This window comes from Vulpes vulpes, chromosome 7, assembly GCF_048418805.1.
Source record: "Vulpes vulpes isolate BD-2025 chromosome 7, VulVul3, whole genome shotgun sequence".
In the NCBI taxonomy this organism is placed as follows: domain Eukaryota; kingdom Metazoa; phylum Chordata; class Mammalia; order Carnivora; family Canidae; genus Vulpes; species Vulpes vulpes.
The window spans coordinates 30,395,756-30,416,214 of NC_132786.1; the positions used below are offsets into that span (position 1 = coordinate 30,395,756).

Below are 20,459 nucleotides of genomic sequence, written 5' to 3' on the forward strand. Positions count from 1 at the left end.
GAGACAACTTGTTAGGGTATGGCTAGCCAATGATTTGAGTCCACAGGTCAGTAAGACTTTTAGAGTTCCTATTGTCCTCCTATTTTATTTCCTGGTACACAGCTACTTACTTCATGCTTCTTATGCTTCTTGTTAGTGGATTGGTCCCACCTGCTAGTATTTATGGTGCATTTCAGTTTGGGAAACTTGTGGAATATGCTTTTGCTTTTTGTTTTTCTAGTTTCACTGTGTTTTATGAGAGAATAGGGGGAGGCTAAAATACCATGCTGACACTTTTACCACTTGATTTCCATCCTTTCCCTTATTCTTGAAACACATCCCTCCCTAGGTAAAATTCCATCCTATCTTGGTTCTTGTTTCTTTTTTAAAGACTTTTTAAATTTACTTATTCATGACAGACACACAGAGAGGGAGAGAGAGAGGCAGAGACACAGGCAGAGGGAGAAGCAGGCTCCATGCAGGGAGCCCGACATGGGACTTGATCCCGGGTCTCCAGGATCCGCCCTGGGTTGAAGGCGGCGCTAAACCGCTGAGCCACCTGGGCTGCCCTTGGTTCTTGTTTCTGATATTTTCTTCCTTTCTGTTCCTGCTCATTGCAATTCACTTATTTTTCCTCAATTATTCAGCCTGTAAATATGAGAAGTATACAAAGCTAATCTTAAGGTACCCTTATCACTCTTAACTTCTTTGTAAATGATCCTCATGGTTTTAACTTCCATCAATAAAGTGATGGCACATTTTAAATTCCTTACTCTCTGAGATCAGGACCTATGTATAACTATGCATCTAACTCTAATGGATGACTCAGAATCCTCAAGTTAACATAAACTGCCCTCAAGACTTCTCATTTCTCTGCTTTCCTAAAATATTTTTCTTTTTCAATATCTGTTAATAAGTGTGATAGCTAAAAGCCTACAAATAATTCTTCACATCTTTTTTCTCTCAATCCTAATAAACTGCCATAAATTATTATGAGAATTATCTCTACAATATTACTATGTTGTTATTCATTCTGATATATATTACATTCATTTTAAGATAATTTTTACTATTCATACTGCATAAATTAATTTAAAATGTGTTTGGTTACCATTTATCATAAAACTCTAGTTCTTGCATCATGAGTGCACAATCAAGCTCTTCCATATACATTCTTGAATCATCTGGCTTTCTTCCCCTGACTTCTTATGTTTTAGCTTCACTGTATTTTACTTTCTTTTCCCTATGTCTAAAACTTTCTTCCTTATAGTCTCAGCTATTTTTTTTCTTTTTTATCCTTCTCTCAATCTCCTTATTCTAGTCTGTCCAGCTTTTCAGGCTTCTTGCTCTTCAAGTATCACTTCATTTGCCAGCCTGAAAAGTTTTCAACATGCTCTTATGACCAAATTCATATCCTTCATTACTGTTTCCTCAGAAAACTTAGAAAGTTTCTCCCCGCCATGTATTCCCTATTTACTTCCTTTTTGGCATCTATCATAAGCTGTTTATACTTTGTTTAAAAAGTAGGTTTACTTTTTAATTTTCAGACACTGATAGGATATTTATGACAAATCTATCTTGTTAGCCATTTAGAAGACTATCACAATCACTGCAACACAGTAAGTGCTTATTATATATTTTTAGAATGAATGAATTTCATCTCAAGACTCTAGTAAATGCCCAGAAAGTCATCATCAATATTCACTTTCTCTGTAACATTTAATATAGAAATATTAAGTACATTTTATGCAATATCAAATACTCCTCTTTAAATAAGATAAAAACAGGGGGGCAGGGCAAACCATGAGAGACTCTTAACTCTAGGAAATAAACTGAGGATTGCTGGAGGGGAAGTAGGTGGGGGGATGGGGTAACTGGGTGATGGGCATTAAGGAGGGCACTTGATGTAATGACTATAGGTGTTATATGCAACTGATGAATCACTAAATTCTACCCCTGAAACTAATAATACTATATATGTTAACTAAATTGAATTTAAATAAAAAATTAAATAAGTTTAAACAAGCACATTATGTTTTTATTAAAAATATTCTTACTCAAGTTGTATTGCAAGAGATGAAACATCAGTTACTGCTACAAACATTTCCCAAGAGAAGATATAGATTTGATAAAAATAAAATCTTACATTGCTTCAGAATTCATTATGCATGTAGATCCTGGACAATAACAATTGTAGATGTCATCATATGTTAATCCTAGATTAATTCCAAGCAACTGTGCCATAACAACTGAAAATGCATCTAAAGTTATCATCTGTGGATACTAAATGCAAAAAAACAAAACAAAGCAAAACAGAATTGTTGCCTAAGTTATTTCTTCACCTCTTTGATCTTTTCTTTTTGGCCATATGACTTAAATGTAAATACAAATTTAAGAAACTACTATGTCAGAGCTCATTATTTTCTTAGGAATATTGAGAGCAAGAAAAAAATAGGTAAATTTTTTTCTTTTTGAGTTATTATATTTTTAATCCAAATGGCACTGACATAGAACAAAATAAGATTAATGCTTTTATTACATATTAAATTCCAATAAGCTTTAAAAGTTTTTGAGAATATGCACTGTTTCAGTAACTATATTATTTTTTAATGAACACTTAGAAAAAATGCATAGATTCTTAAGGGTTGAATTTGCGATCAGTTTTGACTTCAGAAATAGTTTTGGGAGAAAGTCAAATTGATTTTTTGTAAAGCCAGAATACTATAACAATTTGCAATTAGCATTTTGCCTTCAAAAAAACTCTTGGGAAGTAATGATGGCAGTAGACACAAGCCCTTGGCAACTTATAATCTTTTTACTATCTCCACAGTTTTCCCTTTTCAGAAGGTCATATAGTTGGACTCATACAGTATGTAGCATTTCAGATTGGCTTTTCTCACTAACCACTATGCACTTAGTTTTTTCCACTTCTTTTCATGGCTTGATGGCTCATTTTTTTTTTAAATCATTGGATAGTTTTCCTTTATATCAATTTACTCTAGTTTGTTTATCCATTCATATATTAAAGGACATCTTGGTTGTTTCCAATTTTTAGCAATTATGAATAAAGCTGCTATAAACATGCATGTGCAGGTTGTTGTGTGGCTATAAGTATTCAACTCATTTGGGAAACACCAAAGAGGACAATTACTAAATTATATATTAAAAAAAAAAAGACTAAGGACTTGAATAGATATTTTTTCCAGAGATAGTATACAAAAAGCAAAAAGAATATGAAAAGATGTTCAGTACTAGTAATTACAGAAGTGCAAGTCAAAACCACAGTGAAATATCACCTCATACCACTTAGAATGGCTGCTACTAAATAACAACAACAATAACAGAAAGTAATGTGTTGGTAAAGATGTGATGAATGTAAAATGTAAACTGTTGGTAGGATTATAAAATGATGCAACCACTCTGGAAATAAGTATCTTGGTTCCTCATAGTATTAAGAATAGAACTACTACATGATCCAGCCAATACCTACTTCTGGTATATATCCAAAATAATTGAAATCAGTATCTTGAAGAGCTATCTGCATTCTCATGTTCATTGCAATATTATAATAGCCAAGGTATGGAAATAACCTAAGTGTCCACTGACAGATAAATGGATAAAAAGTGTCATATATATATATATATATATATATATATATATATATATATTATTCAGCCATAAAAAGAATGCAATCCTGCCATTTGCAACAAGATGGATGAACCTGGATAAAATTATGCTAAGTGAAATAAGCTGGACACCAAAAGAAAAATACTATATGATCTCTCTCATATGTGGAACTTAAAACTGTCACACACAGAAACAACAAGTAGAATGTGGATTCCAGGGGCCAGATTGTTTGGAAAATGAGACAAGTTGGTAAAAAAGTACAAATATTCATTTACGGAAGATGAAGAGGTCTGGAGGTCTGTTTCACAACAATGTGAACATACTTAGCACTACTGAATTGTACACTTAAAATTAGTAAAAATGGTAAATTTTATGTTACTTGCATTTTACCACAATAGTAAAAAACTTTTAAAATTATAACATTTGAGTTTCAAAATTAAAAAAAAAAAGTATACTCATAAAAATTTGTCAAAACATTATGGCAGATATACTATACATATTTTGTTCCTTGATGTGGATATTTCAAAACATGATATAAACTGAGTAAATGGGAATAAAATACATACCAGAGCAATTCCTGCAGCAAACTTTGGATTGCAGGCCATTCCATGATATGTTGCTCCCACATAATTCAAAGGGTCCCTATAACTAAATAATAAATATTTTTCTCAATAAATGCATTTTAAATTACTAACTTAATGACTTTTAAGAATTGGATTTCTCAATAAACCTTTTTTTAATACAAATATTACATATTACATCTAATGCTTTCAATCATTTTGTATTTGGGTAATCTCCCATAGTTCCTACAAAAGTTCTAAAGTCTATTTTAACATTATATGATACACGGTCCAAAACCCAGCAGTGCCTAATCCTTCCAAAAAAAATTAATCACCACTGTTGCCACCACTGGATGGATATAATTCTGATATGTACAAGTCAGGATAGCTTACTGCCATGATTTGCACATAGTGAACCCCTAATGCATGTAAAAAATGTTGGATTGGAGGACAGGGAGACAAAGAGACAGAGTACGCAGTAGATCCATTAAGAATAAAAGAGATAGCATGTAGAAAGTGTCCTCATACATTTCAGTCTTTAGTTTTTGTAGCTCTTGAGTCCCCAAACCTGACCTCAATTTCCACAGGAATCACCAATATATTTAGGAATATCTTGCATATTATACCTTAAATTCCACAGGAATCACCAATTTATTTAGGAATATCTTGCATATTATTCTTGCATATTATTCAGAATTGTTTTTATTATTTCCATCTCAATAATCAAACTATTAAGAGAAACCTATATAGAGACTCTTAAAAAAAATAGTGCAAGTAGTTAATAGCTACATCTTAGGTCAGTATAGATATACCAGACAGTAACCACACTACTAATTTGATGTATTATATTCTAACTAGCATTATATGCAATTATTGCATTCTGTTAACTAATTTACATTGTGTTTAAAGTTCAAATGATGGTTTTAATTATTTACTAAGAAAACCTTTAAAACCATTGAGGCCCTATGTTTATCTCAAGGCTTTCAGAATTTTCAAGTTTACTGTATTTCCATAGGTAACAGCCTACTCTGAGAATACTTGCCTATTATGACTTAGCATCTTACGCTATTGTCAGAATTTTATATTTTGCATTTCATCAACACACTATGCATATAATCTTTTTTGAAGTGTCTTAACATTACATAAAACACACTTTGTATATAACCTTGACAGCTATCATATGAAATAATTTGACAAACCCTATGTCAATACAAATAAGATACTTGCATTAATAAGTATGCCATATCATGGGACCTTTGAAACAAAAATTGTTCTTTCCATGACACAAATCTTTGTAGTACTTCATTAGCATCCCCGCTAAGTGAAATCTTATTTTGATCTGACCAGAGCTCCAAAGAAGTTAGCATAATAGTCATATTTAGCTGGGAAAACATCTGAAAACAGAAGGTACATAATATATAGTTTTAGGTACATTTAGGTACATTACATTTCTATACATAATGTTAATATATTCAATTTACTCTTTTTTGGAGATGAAATTCATTCATTGAGGGATGAAACTAGTTGATAGGACTAGTTTTTAAAAAACTGGAAATGGTATTTACACAACCAATATTACTGCATTAATAGGAATGTTTCTTACTTAAATGAAACACAAATACTTACAGTGTTGATTAGACCAAAGATATGAACAACTTTCTCAGCTGCAATTGCTACTTCAGAGCCCATATAATCAAACTGAAAGGCAAATTTTGTTTCTTAATTGCTAGTGACAAGTAATAAACTATTACATATTAAATGGATATAAAATATTAAAATAATGCAGGGCTCAGGTGAAAGGAAAAAATAGAATTAAGATTTATCAAGTACTTAGTAAGTTTTAGGCATAAACCTAGAGACTTCATATATTAATCAATAATCTTAAAATGAAAAGGTTGTGATTGACTTTCTCTTCATACATAGAGAAATTAAGAATCAAAAGTTAAGGTTCCAAGATTCTGTAACTACTAAGGGTAAGAACCAGGACTCAAGTCTCCAACTAACTACACTACTAAGTCTTTTTTTCCCCACTATAGTATGCTGCCATCATTTGTCTTCATCCCACTAAAACATGACTATATATCCTGGATAAACAGCGTACTTTCTAAATACAGACCTCTGAGGACCATAACAGTGAATAATTTCAAGAATATGTCTTCATTCAAAGGAACAGAAGTCATAATCTTTTCTCTAAATATTTCTAATTATGTGTATGTACACATTTCTAAGTGTTAGCAGAAAATATAAAAAGTGGCAACTTGGTATCTTCAATAATCTAATTTTCAGCAAGTCTGCCAAAAATTTACTAATAGAAAATTAAATATAATGCATAGACTTCTCTGATTTGGATAAAAGAGATGTTATCCTCCCAGGTCCTTAGAGACTATTTATACTTTATTTCTCTGTATGTAACCTATCCAAATAAACTATATTGCATAATTACACAATGCAGCATGTGTGATATGAGTGAAAGTGATCCTTTGCAAAACTGAACATATGAAAAGCAAGACAAAAGAATACAAAAATATGACTATGGAAATAAACCCATATATTTCAAGTCACAAATTATCAACAGACCAAATATTAGGTAAATGAGAGAAACTATTGAAAAAATCCACTACATGCAAATTAAAATAAAAACCTCTAAATTGTGAGTACATAGAGATATTAAGAGTCAAAGCATAAAAATATACACAAGGAAAATAATAGACAAAAAGCATATATTATACGATAATTATATTAATCAATGCAATAATTACATTAATATTTAAAAAGCTTAAAAGCAAAAAGTGTACATAATAATTATCACAGTGCATTAATATTCAATTATTAAGAAAGATGGAAGAATTCTAAACTTGACTATAATAGCATAGCAACAAAATGTATAAAACAAAATTTAACAAAATTAGAAATTATCATAGTGAGAGATTTTTACATAGTTTTTTAAATCATTAATAGATCAAACAGGCATATTAATACATACAAGATTTTTCAAATTAAAGCAAAACTTAGATATGATATGTATAAAAACATATAAAACAATGAGACATTTTTTTCAAATATACATAGAGGTTTTACATAAATTGACTTATATTAGGCCATAAAACAGTTATTTGAATATAAAACATAAGTGTCACTTAGATCACATTGTCCAATCACAATGCAATTAAGTTATAGTAATATGTATAGTGTTACTTGATAAAAAGTATTTTAATCATGTTATTTTTACTTACATGGATAACTCTAAAAGCTCCATGATGCAATTTATAACTTACTTTCAAACAGAGAGAGCACAAGTGATAATGGGATACATTGTAAAACAATAAGTCTAAGAAAAGAGAATATAGGTGTTGTTCCATTATTCTTATTTTTACAGCTTTCTTAGTGTATGTGCTGCCGAAGCGAGCACTATTTTTACAACTTTTATGAAAGTTTGAAAATATTTCCAAGTAAGATGTTTTAAAAATGAAGATAAAATAAAGACAACTGCATATGAACAAACACTGAAGAGACCTCATCAACAGGCTAAACAAAAAAATCAGAAATACAGACCAACAAAAGGAATGAAGAGTCTTGGAAATGTTAAAATGTGGAAAAGATGAATGCTTTTTTCCTTTCCTTAATATCTTTAAACAAATCAATATTTTATTTAAACTAATTCATTTTGTGGTTTATAACATATGAAGAAGTAAAAATATATTACACTAATATCACAAAGAGGTTCTATGGAATTTTACTGTTGTAAGGTTCTTACATTGTATGTGAAGTGGTATAACATTAATTCTAGATTGTAAAAAGTTAGGAACATTTCATTGGAACACTAGAGAAACCACTGGTGTAAGATATGGGGATAAAGAGGTACAGCGGGGGGAAAAAAACAGTATGGGAAATAAAAGCAAGTGCTGAAAATAACCCACTAATCCAAGGGTAACAAAGGAGGAACAAAGAAGTAAATCATTGATGGGACAAATAGAACACTAATAAGACAATAGCACTTAACCTACATCCATATTTATCAGTAATTTTGATAGACATAATTCAACTGAATTTCTAATGAAGAGGCAGAGATTATCTGACTGAATAGAGAAAAAAAAGACCTACCAATATTGTTTACAGAACTATACTTTAAAACTTAAGATAGATAAACCCAACATAAAAGAAGAAATACTAAGCATATTTTAAGGAACTCCTCCAAGTTTTTAGTAGTTGGGTTTCTTTGTTTTGTTTTGCAGGATGTCATTTGCATTGAAAATGCCTTCTGTTGTTACTGGAATGGTAAGAAGGTACCCAGCTAAGTGGAGAGAGGAAAATAGGCCATCTAGATTCAATGTTAGCAACCTGATGGGAGAAGCTGTGGCTAAACATAATTCCACCACCTGTGATCTTGATTTTAGGCCAAATACTATTACTCCCCATGTAACAACAAAAATCAAAATCTAAATGCCCCTGGGGTTCAGTTAAGATGGTGGAATAGTAGGAGGATCCTATGTTTGCCTCATCTCTGGAACAAAGCTAGTTAAAATGTTGGATCATTCCAAACACCCAAGAAATCAATCTGAGGACTGACAGAACAAACTGCAGGACTTGGAGGGAGAGAAGTCACATCATGGAGGGTAGGAGGTATGAAGACATGATTTGAGGGAGAAAAGAACCACAAGTGCTACAGAGGAAAGGGAGCTCTGACCATGGAGAGAAGGGAGAGACAGACAGACAGAAGGAAGGGGAGAGGGAGAGAGAGGGAAAGAGAGAAGTACACAGGGGATCACATAAGAAAAACTCTCCCCCAAAATCATTGACTGGGAAACAAGAGAGGCTGATTATCTTAAGTGTTTACAACCAGCAGAGCTCAAAGACTGGTGTTTTATTAGATCCATGCTGTAATTGGTATGGAGTCCAGTGGGTGCTGCCGTACTCCTGTGGAGAAGGAGGGTAGATGCCAGGAGCTAATGATGCAATCTGAAGATCCCCAGGGATGCACTGGGAGAGACGTTCCCCTTTCTTGGAACGCATCTAGGAGAGGTGACTTTCCCTGTCAGAGACAAAAGAGCTGGTGGGCACCATTGTGCTCCTCATTACCCTTTAAGCATGGGGGACAGAGACATCTGCTGAAGGTGGCTAACCTGGACTTGGGCTTTTTGCTGTGTGTTACTCTAAACTCCAAGCTCCTGTGCATTGGTGCAACTGCCCCTTTGGACAAAGTGGTACAAGCCTCAGCCTGGCAAGACCCTCACCCCAAAGATAAGCATGGGTCTTTACCACAATGGGTTCCTAAAGTTTGGAGTTTTGAAACTCATCCAATGTGTCTGAAATAGAACATAGGTGCACTGCATGGCCTGGCAGGCAGACTACCCAGACACAGACAGAGAGAAGGCAGGAATCTGAGGGATGCCTCTGACACACAAGAGGAGACTGTTTGCTCTTCTATGAGGGCTTCCTGGACAGCAGTGGACATGAACTCACCTCTTTAGGGACAAGGGGTAGGGCTGGTCCACTTTTCTCCCATACTCATCAGCACAGACTGACTTCAGTGAACAGCACCGTTCCATCAACAATAGAGGCTTAAGCTGATTACAAGCCACTCTTATGTTCTGCAAGTGCTTCTTAACTAGGGCAAGTGTGCCTGAGAGCAGCAGGTCCCTACCCCAGAAGACCAGCAAAACCTCCTTATGCCCCAAGTCTACTGACCATAGTGCTGCAAAGCTTCAGCTCAAGTGGAAATAGCATCAGGCCTCTTTTAACAGGTATACCAGAGCACAGCTAGTTAAAACTCACCACACTCTGGACAAGGTTCAAACTCCCCCACTGCAGACAAGGAGAAACTTCTTGAAGCATCAGGCCAGGAAGAGTATATGACCTCTTCTTAGCAAAGCCATTACTCCCAGGAGCAAGAAACATAACAGGCTTTCCTAACACAGAGAAGAAGACAGAGACCTAGACAAAATACCAAGATGGAGGAATTCATCCCCCAAAAAAGAACAAGAAAAGGTCATGGCCAGGGATCTAATCAAAACAGAGATAAGTAAAATGCTTGGCCCAGAATTTAAAGCAAATCACAAGGATACAAGCTGGGCTTGAGAAAAGCATAGAAGACATCAGGCAGTACCTTCCACAGAGATAAAAGAACTAAACACTAGTCAGGCCAAAATTAAAAAATGCTGTAACATAAATCCAAAACTGACTGGATGTAATGACCACAAGGATGGAAGAAACAGAAGAATGAATAAGTGATATAGAAGCTAGAATAATGGAAAATAATAAAGCTGAAAAGAAGAGGAAAAGAAAAATATTGGATCATGAATGTAAGACTTGGGGAACTCAGTGACTCCAATAATATAATAACATTGATATCATGCAAGTACCCAAAGAAGAGAGGGGAAACAGAAGGTTTATTTAAGGACACAGCTGAAAACTTCCCTAATCTCGGGAAATAGATATCCAAATCCATGAGATACAAAGAACTCCCATCAAAATCAACAAAAGCAGCCAAACATCAAGACATATTACCATAAAATTTGTAAAATACAGACATAGGGGGAAAAAATCCTAAAGGCAGCAAAGAAATCCCCAACTTACAAGAGAAGACCAGTAAAGATAGCAGCAGAGGTCTCCACAGAAACTTGGCAAACCAGAAGACAGTGACATGTTATGTTCAACATGATGAATGGGGAGAATGTGCAGCAAAAATACTTTATCAAGCAAGGCTATATCGTTCAGAATAGGAGAGACAAAGAATTTCCCAGACAACCAAAAACTAAAGGAGTTCATGACCATGAAACCAGCCCTACAAGAAATATTGAAGGGGACTTTTGAGTGGGAAGAAAAGACTAAAAGTGACTAAGACTAGAAAGGAACAGACAAAATCTCCAGACACAATGACTTAACAGGTAATAATACAATAGCATTAAATTCACATCCATCAATAATCACTCTTAATGTAAATAGAATAAATGCTTGAATCACAAGACTTGGAGTGTCAGAATGGATTAAAAAAACCAAGACTCATTGATATATTGCCTACAGGAGACTCATGATAGACCTAAAGAAACCTGCAGATTGAAAGTGAGGGGGTGGAGAAAAAAGCAAGAAGGGAAAAAAGTCCTTAATCTACAAGGGAAGACAGATCAAGTTCACAGCAGATCTGTCCACAGATACTTGACAGGCCAGAAGTGAATGGCAGGCTATATCCAATGTGCCAAATGGGAAAAATATACAGCCAAGAATACTTTATCCAGCAAGACCAACATTCAGAATAGGAGAGATAAAAAGTTTCCCAAACACAAAAACTAAAGGAGTTCATGACCACTAAACTAGCCCTGCAAGAAATATTAAGGTGATATTCTTTGAGAGGGAAAAAAAGACCAAAAGCAGTAAAGACTAGAAAGGAGCTAGCAAATTAGATTTCAATTTATATTAAAGTAGTTGGACACTATGTGAACTCAAAATTTAATTCAATTAATATATTTCATTAATATGTGGGAAAATATTATTTAAAAAAACTTACAAAATAGTATATCTAAAACAAAAATGGGACTCCTGGGTGGCTTAGCAGTTGAGCATCTGCCTTTGGCTCAGGGCATGATCCTGGAGTTCTGGGATGGAGTCCCATATTGGGTTTCCTGCATGGAACCTGCTTCTCCCTCTGCCTGTGTCTCTGCCTCTCTCTCTCTCTGTATCTCTCAGTAATAAATAAATAAATTTTTTTAAAAAATCTTATAAAACAAGAGTGTATGAATATATATGCATGTGTACAATTAAAACAGGACATGTATACATATGATTTATCTCCTGGTAATAAAATTATGTGTGGGGTCGCCTGGGTGCTCAGTTGGCTAAGTTTCTGCCTTCAGCTCAGGTCATGATCCTAGAGTCCTGGGATTGAGCCCTGCATCAGGTTCCCTGCTCAGTGAGAAGTCGGCTTCTCCCTCTACCTCTCACCCCACTGGTGTTCTCTCTCACTCTCTCTCTCAAATAAATAAATAAAATCTTTTAAAAAACTGTGTTTTTTCTTTATTATTTTTTGTCTATTCTTTACTGTTATTGATTTTTTTAAATTATTTAAAGATCTAAATATTTCCTTTTTTAAAAATGTTTCCGTTTATGACCAAAATCATGACATTGTGACACTTGTTAAGATACTTTATGCAAAAATATCAGTGATAATGGACAAATCTGATTTTTTAACTTGCTACTCATATGACTTTGCTCAAAGTGATTACATAAACAAGAATTCCATAACTAAATGGATATTCCTATGAATAAATCTCATTTTCGAAATACAGAACTTCCACTAGAGAACTCAAGCAATTATACAGCCAGCATAAACTAATCTCATAAAAGAGAATATTTAATGATAAGGATCTAATAAACAAAATAGCTTGTTTTAAAATGGAAATCAATTCAAGGAAAAGAATTCACCACATTACAGAGTGGATTCAGAAATATCTATAGCTAGCTGTAATCCAATAGTTATACTGTAGTAGAACCCTTGCATACATACATATACATCATTGCTAGAATTCTATAGTGATTTGGAAATCAATACCATAAATATTGGTCCCTGTATGTCAATGTAAAAGCAATTAACAACCTTTTTTTTATATCCTGCTATCCTAAGATACATATTGTGAACAGAATGAAATATCTGTATTGCAAACAAGGCAAGTTTCTTTTTCATATTCCCTTTGAACTTAAACACAGGACAAAGATATGATGCAATATATCAATAATACCTACCAAGGCTTTATCCATAACGACTTGTATTTTCAAAACTCTTTTCAATAGCACATCTGAATTTTTCTGTGAAACAGAGAACATACATTAAATAAAACATTTTTTAAATTCTTATATTGTTTGTAATTATCATGAACATTACCTACATATATATGCACATAATTACATACATACATACATACACAAAGAGAGGTATAGATACATAGAAAACCAGATAGATATAGATTCATCAAGACATAATTAGAAAATAAGAGAATACCCATTGAATAAATAAGTAGATTCCAAATACAAATTTTAGGAAGAAATCAAAAGATTTTACCTATATTCCTCATAATTAGAATCCTCAAAAAGTTACTGGAGGGAGAACCCATGTTTCCTTCCTCTGAAAACCTCTTCCCCAACCTTGAAGTTAAATGAACTTCCACCGACTGTCCTCCAAATGTTGCCTATATATTTTCATTATTTTAATTATCTGTATTAACTTGTGGCTTATATTCAATAGAATGCATTCGTTTTAAGAATACAGCTATAAGAATTGGCACTAATGTAAATACCCATGTAACAATTTCCAGAAGTTAATAGAGAAAATTTCCATTTTGCTCTGCCAAGTCAATCATCCACATGGCTGAAGGCAACCAATTGACCTGTTTTCTCTTACCATAGGTTAGAATAATCTATTCCAGAATTTCATATAACTGGAATCATATAGTGTGTACTCTTTTGTTTCTTTTTTCCCTCAGCATTCACTCATGTTGTTGTGATTATTAATTCATTAGTTTTTACTGCTAAGTAATGTGTCATTTTAGAAATATACCATTTTAGAAATATACCATTGACCTGTCAATGCTGTGAAAGATGGAATAAAATGGTGTCACTTATGTAAAGGTGTTTTAAAACATAACTGGGAGGACATAAAGGAGGTAGGCCTTATGCACATCCTCACTGGGTAGAACCATGAACTTTTGAACTGGGCCCAAACTTAAATATTCCTAGGGCCCTGCACAAACGTATCTGCAACTTGATAATAGTAACAAATTTTTACTTAGTGACAGCCTTAAGAACCAATTATGTTTAGCCTAGTTTACTTTTCTGCTAACAACAATCAAAATCTTTGTAAACATATGCAGGCAGATTATAAAGACATAATAAATAAATATTATGACATGAATAAATCTATGAATATCCATGTACAGATCATTGTAAAGTTATATTCATTGTTCTTGGTAAATATTTAAAAATGGAATACTTGAGTCATATGGTAACTGTGGGTGTGTAAAGTAATACAAAAGTACCAGATTGCTTTCTAAGATAGTTTGATTATTCTAGGGTCTTTGCATCTCCTCATGAATTTGAGAACCAATATGTGTGAAAATGTTTCCTGGAATTATCAAAATTGGGATTATACTGAATCTACAGATTAACTGAGGGGAAATGGACATTTTAACAATGTCAGTATCTTTATTCCTTGTGATATAAGGAATATCACTTGCTCTTATAGCAAAGTGTCACTCTTACAGTCCTGATTGCTTTGACAGAATTTCTTTTTAATCTATACACACAGAGTTAGGTCACTAAAAACATAAGGTTATTTTTTTCCTTTAAACAATGTATGCCATTTTATTTTATTTTATTTTATTTTATTTATCCCCGAGAGATACAGAGAGACAGAGACAGAGACAGAGACACAGGCAGAGGGAGAAGCAGGCTCCATGCAGGGAGCCTGATGCAGGACTCGATCCCCGGACTCCAGGATCACGCCCTGAGCCAAAGGCAGAGAGACATTTAACCGCTGAGCTACCCAGGTGTCCCTGTATGCCATTTATTATTATTCTTTTTCCTATTTAGTATCCAGAAACTCTAGTAAAATGCTGACTGGCAATAGTGAGGGCAGACAGCCTTGAGTTATTCCTAATCTTAGGGTCTGTTTTAGTCAGTGCAGGCTGTAACAACGTATACCATAGAACAGCTGGCTTAAACAGCAAACCCTCATTTCTCACAGCTCTAGAGGCTGGGAAGTTCAAGATCAAGGCCTGAGCAGATGCCCTTGGATAAGAGCACTCTTCCTAGTTTGCAAATGGCTGCCTTCCTCTCACAGGACAAAGCAGAGAGAGAGAGATCCATATCTCTTCCTTTTTTTTTTTTTTTTTTTAAATAAGAGCATTAATCCCATCCTGAGGGCTCTATACTCACAAATGATCTAATTTAACCCTAATTATTTTTCAAACACTTCCTGATGCCATCCTCCAGAGGGTTGGAGTCAACCCTCAGGGGAATTTGGGGAACACAGCATGCAGTCCATAACAGGTAAAACATTCAGTCACTTACATTCATTAGGTTAGCTGTAGATACTCACAGATGTTCTTAATTAGATCAAAGAAGTTTTCTATTCTTAGTTTTTATCATGAATGGGTATTGAATTTTGTCAAATGAAATTTCTAGAACAACTGATTAGATCTTATGGCTTTCTACATAACTATGTTAAATTGTTTTATTTAATTCCTCTTTTTTTTGTACTGATTTAGTAATAATGTCTCAAAATCCTATAGTCAGAATTCTTGAAAGAATATTTTTATATCATAATGGCAACTGGACTGGGTAAAAAAAAGTTGGGATATTGTATACCCTCTAAAGAGCCATTCTCAACATCCTCTCCACAGATATTCCTGTCTTATAAGCACTTCATTTTGGCAAAGGTTAAAAAGCCAATCTTGAGTTTTTCCATATTTGTAGTTGATTTTCTTTGATGCCAAAAATCCTATAGAATATTTATAAAGTCCAGCATATTAACAACATTATATATATATGGATATTGCCAGTTTCTATCATGGTTTCTTGAGAAATTTTTCAAATTTAGGATTCTTTTTTTCAATGTTTTATTCCTTAATAACCTAGAATACTTTGGGTGCTATTTTATTCATGAATGACAATATTAATTATCTAGAATTTCTATTATCAGTCTTTCACACTCCATTAGTCAGGATTCCTCAGAAAAACAGAACACTTATTATAATTTGTTATAATTAGATTTATATAAGGAATTGGCTCACATAATAATAGAGGCTGGCAAGTTCAAAATCTACAAAGTGGGCCTGTAGGCTATAAATCAGGCTGAGCTGATGCTACATTTCCAGTCTGAAGACAGCTGGCTAGAAAATTCTGTGGGAGGGTCCATCCTTTTGTCCTATTCAGGACATCAACTGATTGGATGAGGTCCATCCACATATGGAGGACATTTCTGCTTTATTCAAAGTCCACTGATTCAAAGTCCACTGATTTAGATGTTAATCTTATTCAGAAACACTGATTTAGATGTTAATCTTATTCAGAAACATCCACAAAATGGGTTAATCTTATTAACATCTAATTAACATCTAATTAACATCAACTTATTAATCTAATTAACATCTTCTAAGATGTTAATCGTATTCAGAAACACCCACAAAATTTGACCAACTGTCTGAGCAATATGTCCCAGCCAAGCTGACTCACAAAATTCACCATCACACATTTTTAGGTTTTTTTCTATCATCATTTTATGTAATTGCTTTCGAGACTCTTAAACCTGACTATAATATCATGTATTGGGGTTTATCATAGTGTCTATTATTCATTAGCTACTTATCAATGGCTTTCAATTTTAAAATAGCTTTATTTTTCTCTTACATTTATTTCCTGAGCTCTTCCAAGGATCTTTTAAACAGATTATATAAATGTAGACCATTAGACTACTATAGAATGTATATCTCAGGGCTCACATTATCTAGGTTTGAGTTTTATCTCTATATCTTATCAAAGAATTTTCCAGAATAGTAATTTAAACTCTAAATCTCTGTTTCCTGATTTGAAAAGGGGGACAGCCATACTAACTTTTAGAATTGTTCAAAAAATTGGAAAGACAGGATATATGTAAAGCTCTTAGAACAGTATGTGGCACCTATGAAGCAGTACATGAATATAAAACAGTTTTTTCATTCACTTTGGATTTTGTGTTTTTCTATCTTATATTTATATTTTATATACTTCATTTATTCTTTTCTAAATATTATTATTTTAGAATATATGTAGGTCTTTCAAGTCAAATCATTCTTAAACAAAGGGTAGAGATTAATGATTTTTATTACACTTTTGCTTTATTATAAGAAATGACCAATTATCTAAGGATGTTTGCTCCCTTCTCCAAGAGAACAGATATCAATGAGACACCTGTCCAGACTCAACTGTATTGAGGTAGGGATGCACACACCCTTCTCCCCTTACTCTCGACTAAATTCAAAGAATCTAATTGAGTACTCTTACGGGCCCCAAATCAGAGCTAGGAAGAGAATTAACCAGGAGAGTTTCATCCACTTTGATATTTTCCTGAGCAAGACATAAACCTATTAAGCCACTGACAGTTGGAATTGTTTGCTTCAAAATCTTCTGGGATTTGACCTAACAGCAATTCTCATGAAAATACGGGATGAGGACAGAAGCTTACACAGCTCTTCCATCTTTTCATGTGATTGAAATTTCATATTTGGCAACTATTATTTGTGAATTTGGTTGTGATTGCTTTTGGGCTACTATCTTCAATCAGGAGAAGATCAGAGTCTCTCTTTTTCTGTTTAATTGTTATTTGTTTTACTTTGAGGGAAGAATATTTCACATTAGGAGGAAAGAAAATTTTTAAATTTCAAAAAATATCTCAGTTATGTAGTTCTGGCTTCATACAGAATTACAGATCAGAAATTACTTTGCCTCAGTTTAAGTAATTGTGGTATTGCCTTTCAACTTCCAGTATTGCTACTGGGAAATTTCATGCTATTCTGCATCCTGACCATATATAGGAAACCAGATTTTTTAAAATATCAGTTCAGGGATGCCTGGGTGGCTCAGTGGTTGAGTGTCTGCCTTTGGCTCAGATTGTGATCCCAGGGTCCTGGGATCAAGTTCCACATCAAGCTCCCTGCGTGGAGCCTGCTTCTCCCTCTGCCTATGTCTCTGCCTCTCTGTGTGTCTCTCATGAATAAATAAATAAAATCTTTAAAATAAATAATTAAAATATCGTTCAGAAACTCACTTTAAACAATTCTGATAAGTTTTCATTTTTTTGAAGATTGATTGATTGATTTGGCGGAGGAGAGAAAGCAGGAGCAAGTGGGAGAAACAGAGGGAGAGGGAGAAGCAGACTCCTGATGAGTAGTAGGGAGCCAGATGTGGGGCTTGATCCCAGGGCCTCAAAATCATGACCTGAGCAGAAGGCAGACACTTAGACGACTGAGCCATCCAGGTGCCCCTCTGAGAATTTTTCTTGGATTATTTTGTGATTTATTCATTTCAATTTCCTGTTTATTCATACTGGGAACTCCTGTTGTATTACCCATCTCTTATTTTAATTTAAATATCTTATCTCTTGATTTTCCTTGTCATTTGTCTTTGTATTTTACTTTTTGTGTGACTTCTGGAATTTTATCTTGTGAACTTCCTATGGAGTTTTCTTTCTTTTTTCGTTTTTATTATCATACTTTTAAATCCCTAAGAACTAATAAATAGCACTCCATTCCTAAATTTATGGATGGAATATTTTGTCTAACTCCTCTAAGGATATTGCCATTTTATTTTCTTCACCCTCTGTATTCTTAGGTACCTCAAACTTTAAAAACTTGGTCTTTTCATGTCTCTATCTTCCATGTTAAATTGTTTCAGCATATGTGTAGTACCCCTTCATATTAGCAGTTGAGCTCTCAGCAGCTTACTCCAATATCTTGATGACCACATATGGAATTTTTGGGTATTGTCTTTGGAGAAAGCAATGTGTCTTGGTTGGGAAAATGCTGTTAACATAAATAGTTTTGATTCTTTTGGCTGGTTTAATTCCTTTCTGACGAGTCTTCTAATACACTTCTCAGAATGTATAAGCCTGGTTCAAATATCCAGTGTGCCAATTGGAAATTAAACACACTAGTTTCAGTATGTTATTCCTCTACGGGGAAATACAGTAGGATATCTGTGACTGCTGTCCCCATTTCATAGACTCCCCAAAGAAAGCAGTGTTCAATTATCTCTCAGTCTACAAATAAACAATTCATTAGGAAAGGAAACCAGGATGGCTAAATACTTACACATCTTATTTTCAACCAATTATCTTAAGTCCCTTTAAAATTATTTCTTAAGGTAACTGTACAGAAACATTTGAACAGTACTGTAGTACGTGTCACATTTCCCATAGTCTACTCCAATTCCTATTTCAGGATTTCTATTCCTTTAGTGCCTGGGATTTTTGGTCACATCTCTTTAAAGAATGAAGAGGTAGACCAGATGAAGAGTGGTGGACAGCAAAGCAAAGTTTATTTGCTTGCACTATTTAGGTGCAAGGCTCCCGAAGAGGGAGGGGACCCAAGAGGTATGCCATTTTGGTGTTCAAATCAAGGGACTTTTATAAGGTCTTCTGCACAACTATTTTAAGTAGAGTGTGGGCCCTCTGCAGATTGGTTGCGAAGGCATGCTAATCAGGGTTTCAATCATGTACCTGTCTACCTATCAGGTTAATGTTTAAATTTTGATGGTCCTTTTTGGACTGACATCTGGAGACTTATGTCTTAACTGTTTCAGCTCACAACAAAATGTCAATAGTTGCATCTGAGGATGTTTTGCAAAAGTCACTTTTACAGAAGTTGCGAAATGGGATGCTATTGTGGTCTTTCTAAGCTGTAAAACAGGATAGTAGTCCAGTTTTGTCTTAGCTGGCCTGGCTCCCTGTCTTTTTGGTGGGGACCCTGGCCCTGACTACCTAATTGTCCAACTAATTCCTAACATTATCAGTTTAAGATTCATCTTTTTGGGGGCTAAATCAGCTATCTGCTATTTGATACACATTATTATTTCTTCTGTTCTGTATGTGTTTATATGTTTATGCCACTTTAAAAATCCCTGTCATTTAGTGGGTTTCTTAAAAGGGATAAGAGGGATAAGTGCATGTGTTTAACATGTTTTTAATAGATAAGCCCTTTATAGTATTTTATTTGGTTTCTGTTCTACTTTTCAACTCTTTGTTTACTTTCATGAATATAGAAATATGCCTAAAATATGTTTTTATGTTATTCTTTCTGTTCCCTTTTAAAATCTGATATATAATCTCTTTATTCATGCTCATAAAAGCACTAGTCATGTGATAATATGCTTAACTAAACCTATAGATCTAAGCCTATCAAATATAGGATGAAAAGCAACTTTCGAACTACTTCATGAAAGATAGAAAATTTACAAACATATATCAATATTGACTTATCTCCATTCCTGCAATTATATCTTTGGTTTTGTCTGGTTCTGACATTTTTGTCTCTATTTTAATTCATTACAACATTTTGTTTTGTACCCAAACTTTCCATAATGACTTCATTAGCTTGATCCACTACATTAGAAAATATGGTATGGTAAGCAAATAATAATAGTAACAATGATTTTTATTTATCACTTTTTAAATTTTTCTACATACTATGCTAAGTAATTTCCATTTATAAAGTTATTTAATCTTTAAATAACTGTATGAGTCATGTATTATTTTTATTACTGCTTTTTCACAAG

General features: G+C 33.8%; 1 protein-coding gene across 1 annotated transcript in view; it reads right to left on the bottom strand.

Moving 5' to 3' along the window:
• Nucleotides 1-20,459, bottom strand: part of LOC112916316 (A disintegrin and metallopeptidase domain 3-like) — a 99,890-nt gene that overhangs the window by 60,816 nt on the left and 18,615 nt on the right. Inside the window, exons 7-11 of the mRNA XM_072763475.1 lie at nt 12,900-12,962; nt 5,793-5,864; nt 5,394-5,560; nt 4,173-4,254; nt 2,126-2,262 (exon numbers count right to left, since the gene is read on the bottom strand). Of these exons, the coding sequence (XP_072619576.1) occupies nt 2,126-2,262; nt 4,173-4,254; nt 5,394-5,560; nt 5,793-5,864; nt 12,900-12,962 (521 nt within the window). The remainder of the gene's footprint in view (nt 1-2,125; nt 2,263-4,172; nt 4,255-5,393; nt 5,561-5,792; nt 5,865-12,899; nt 12,963-20,459) is intronic.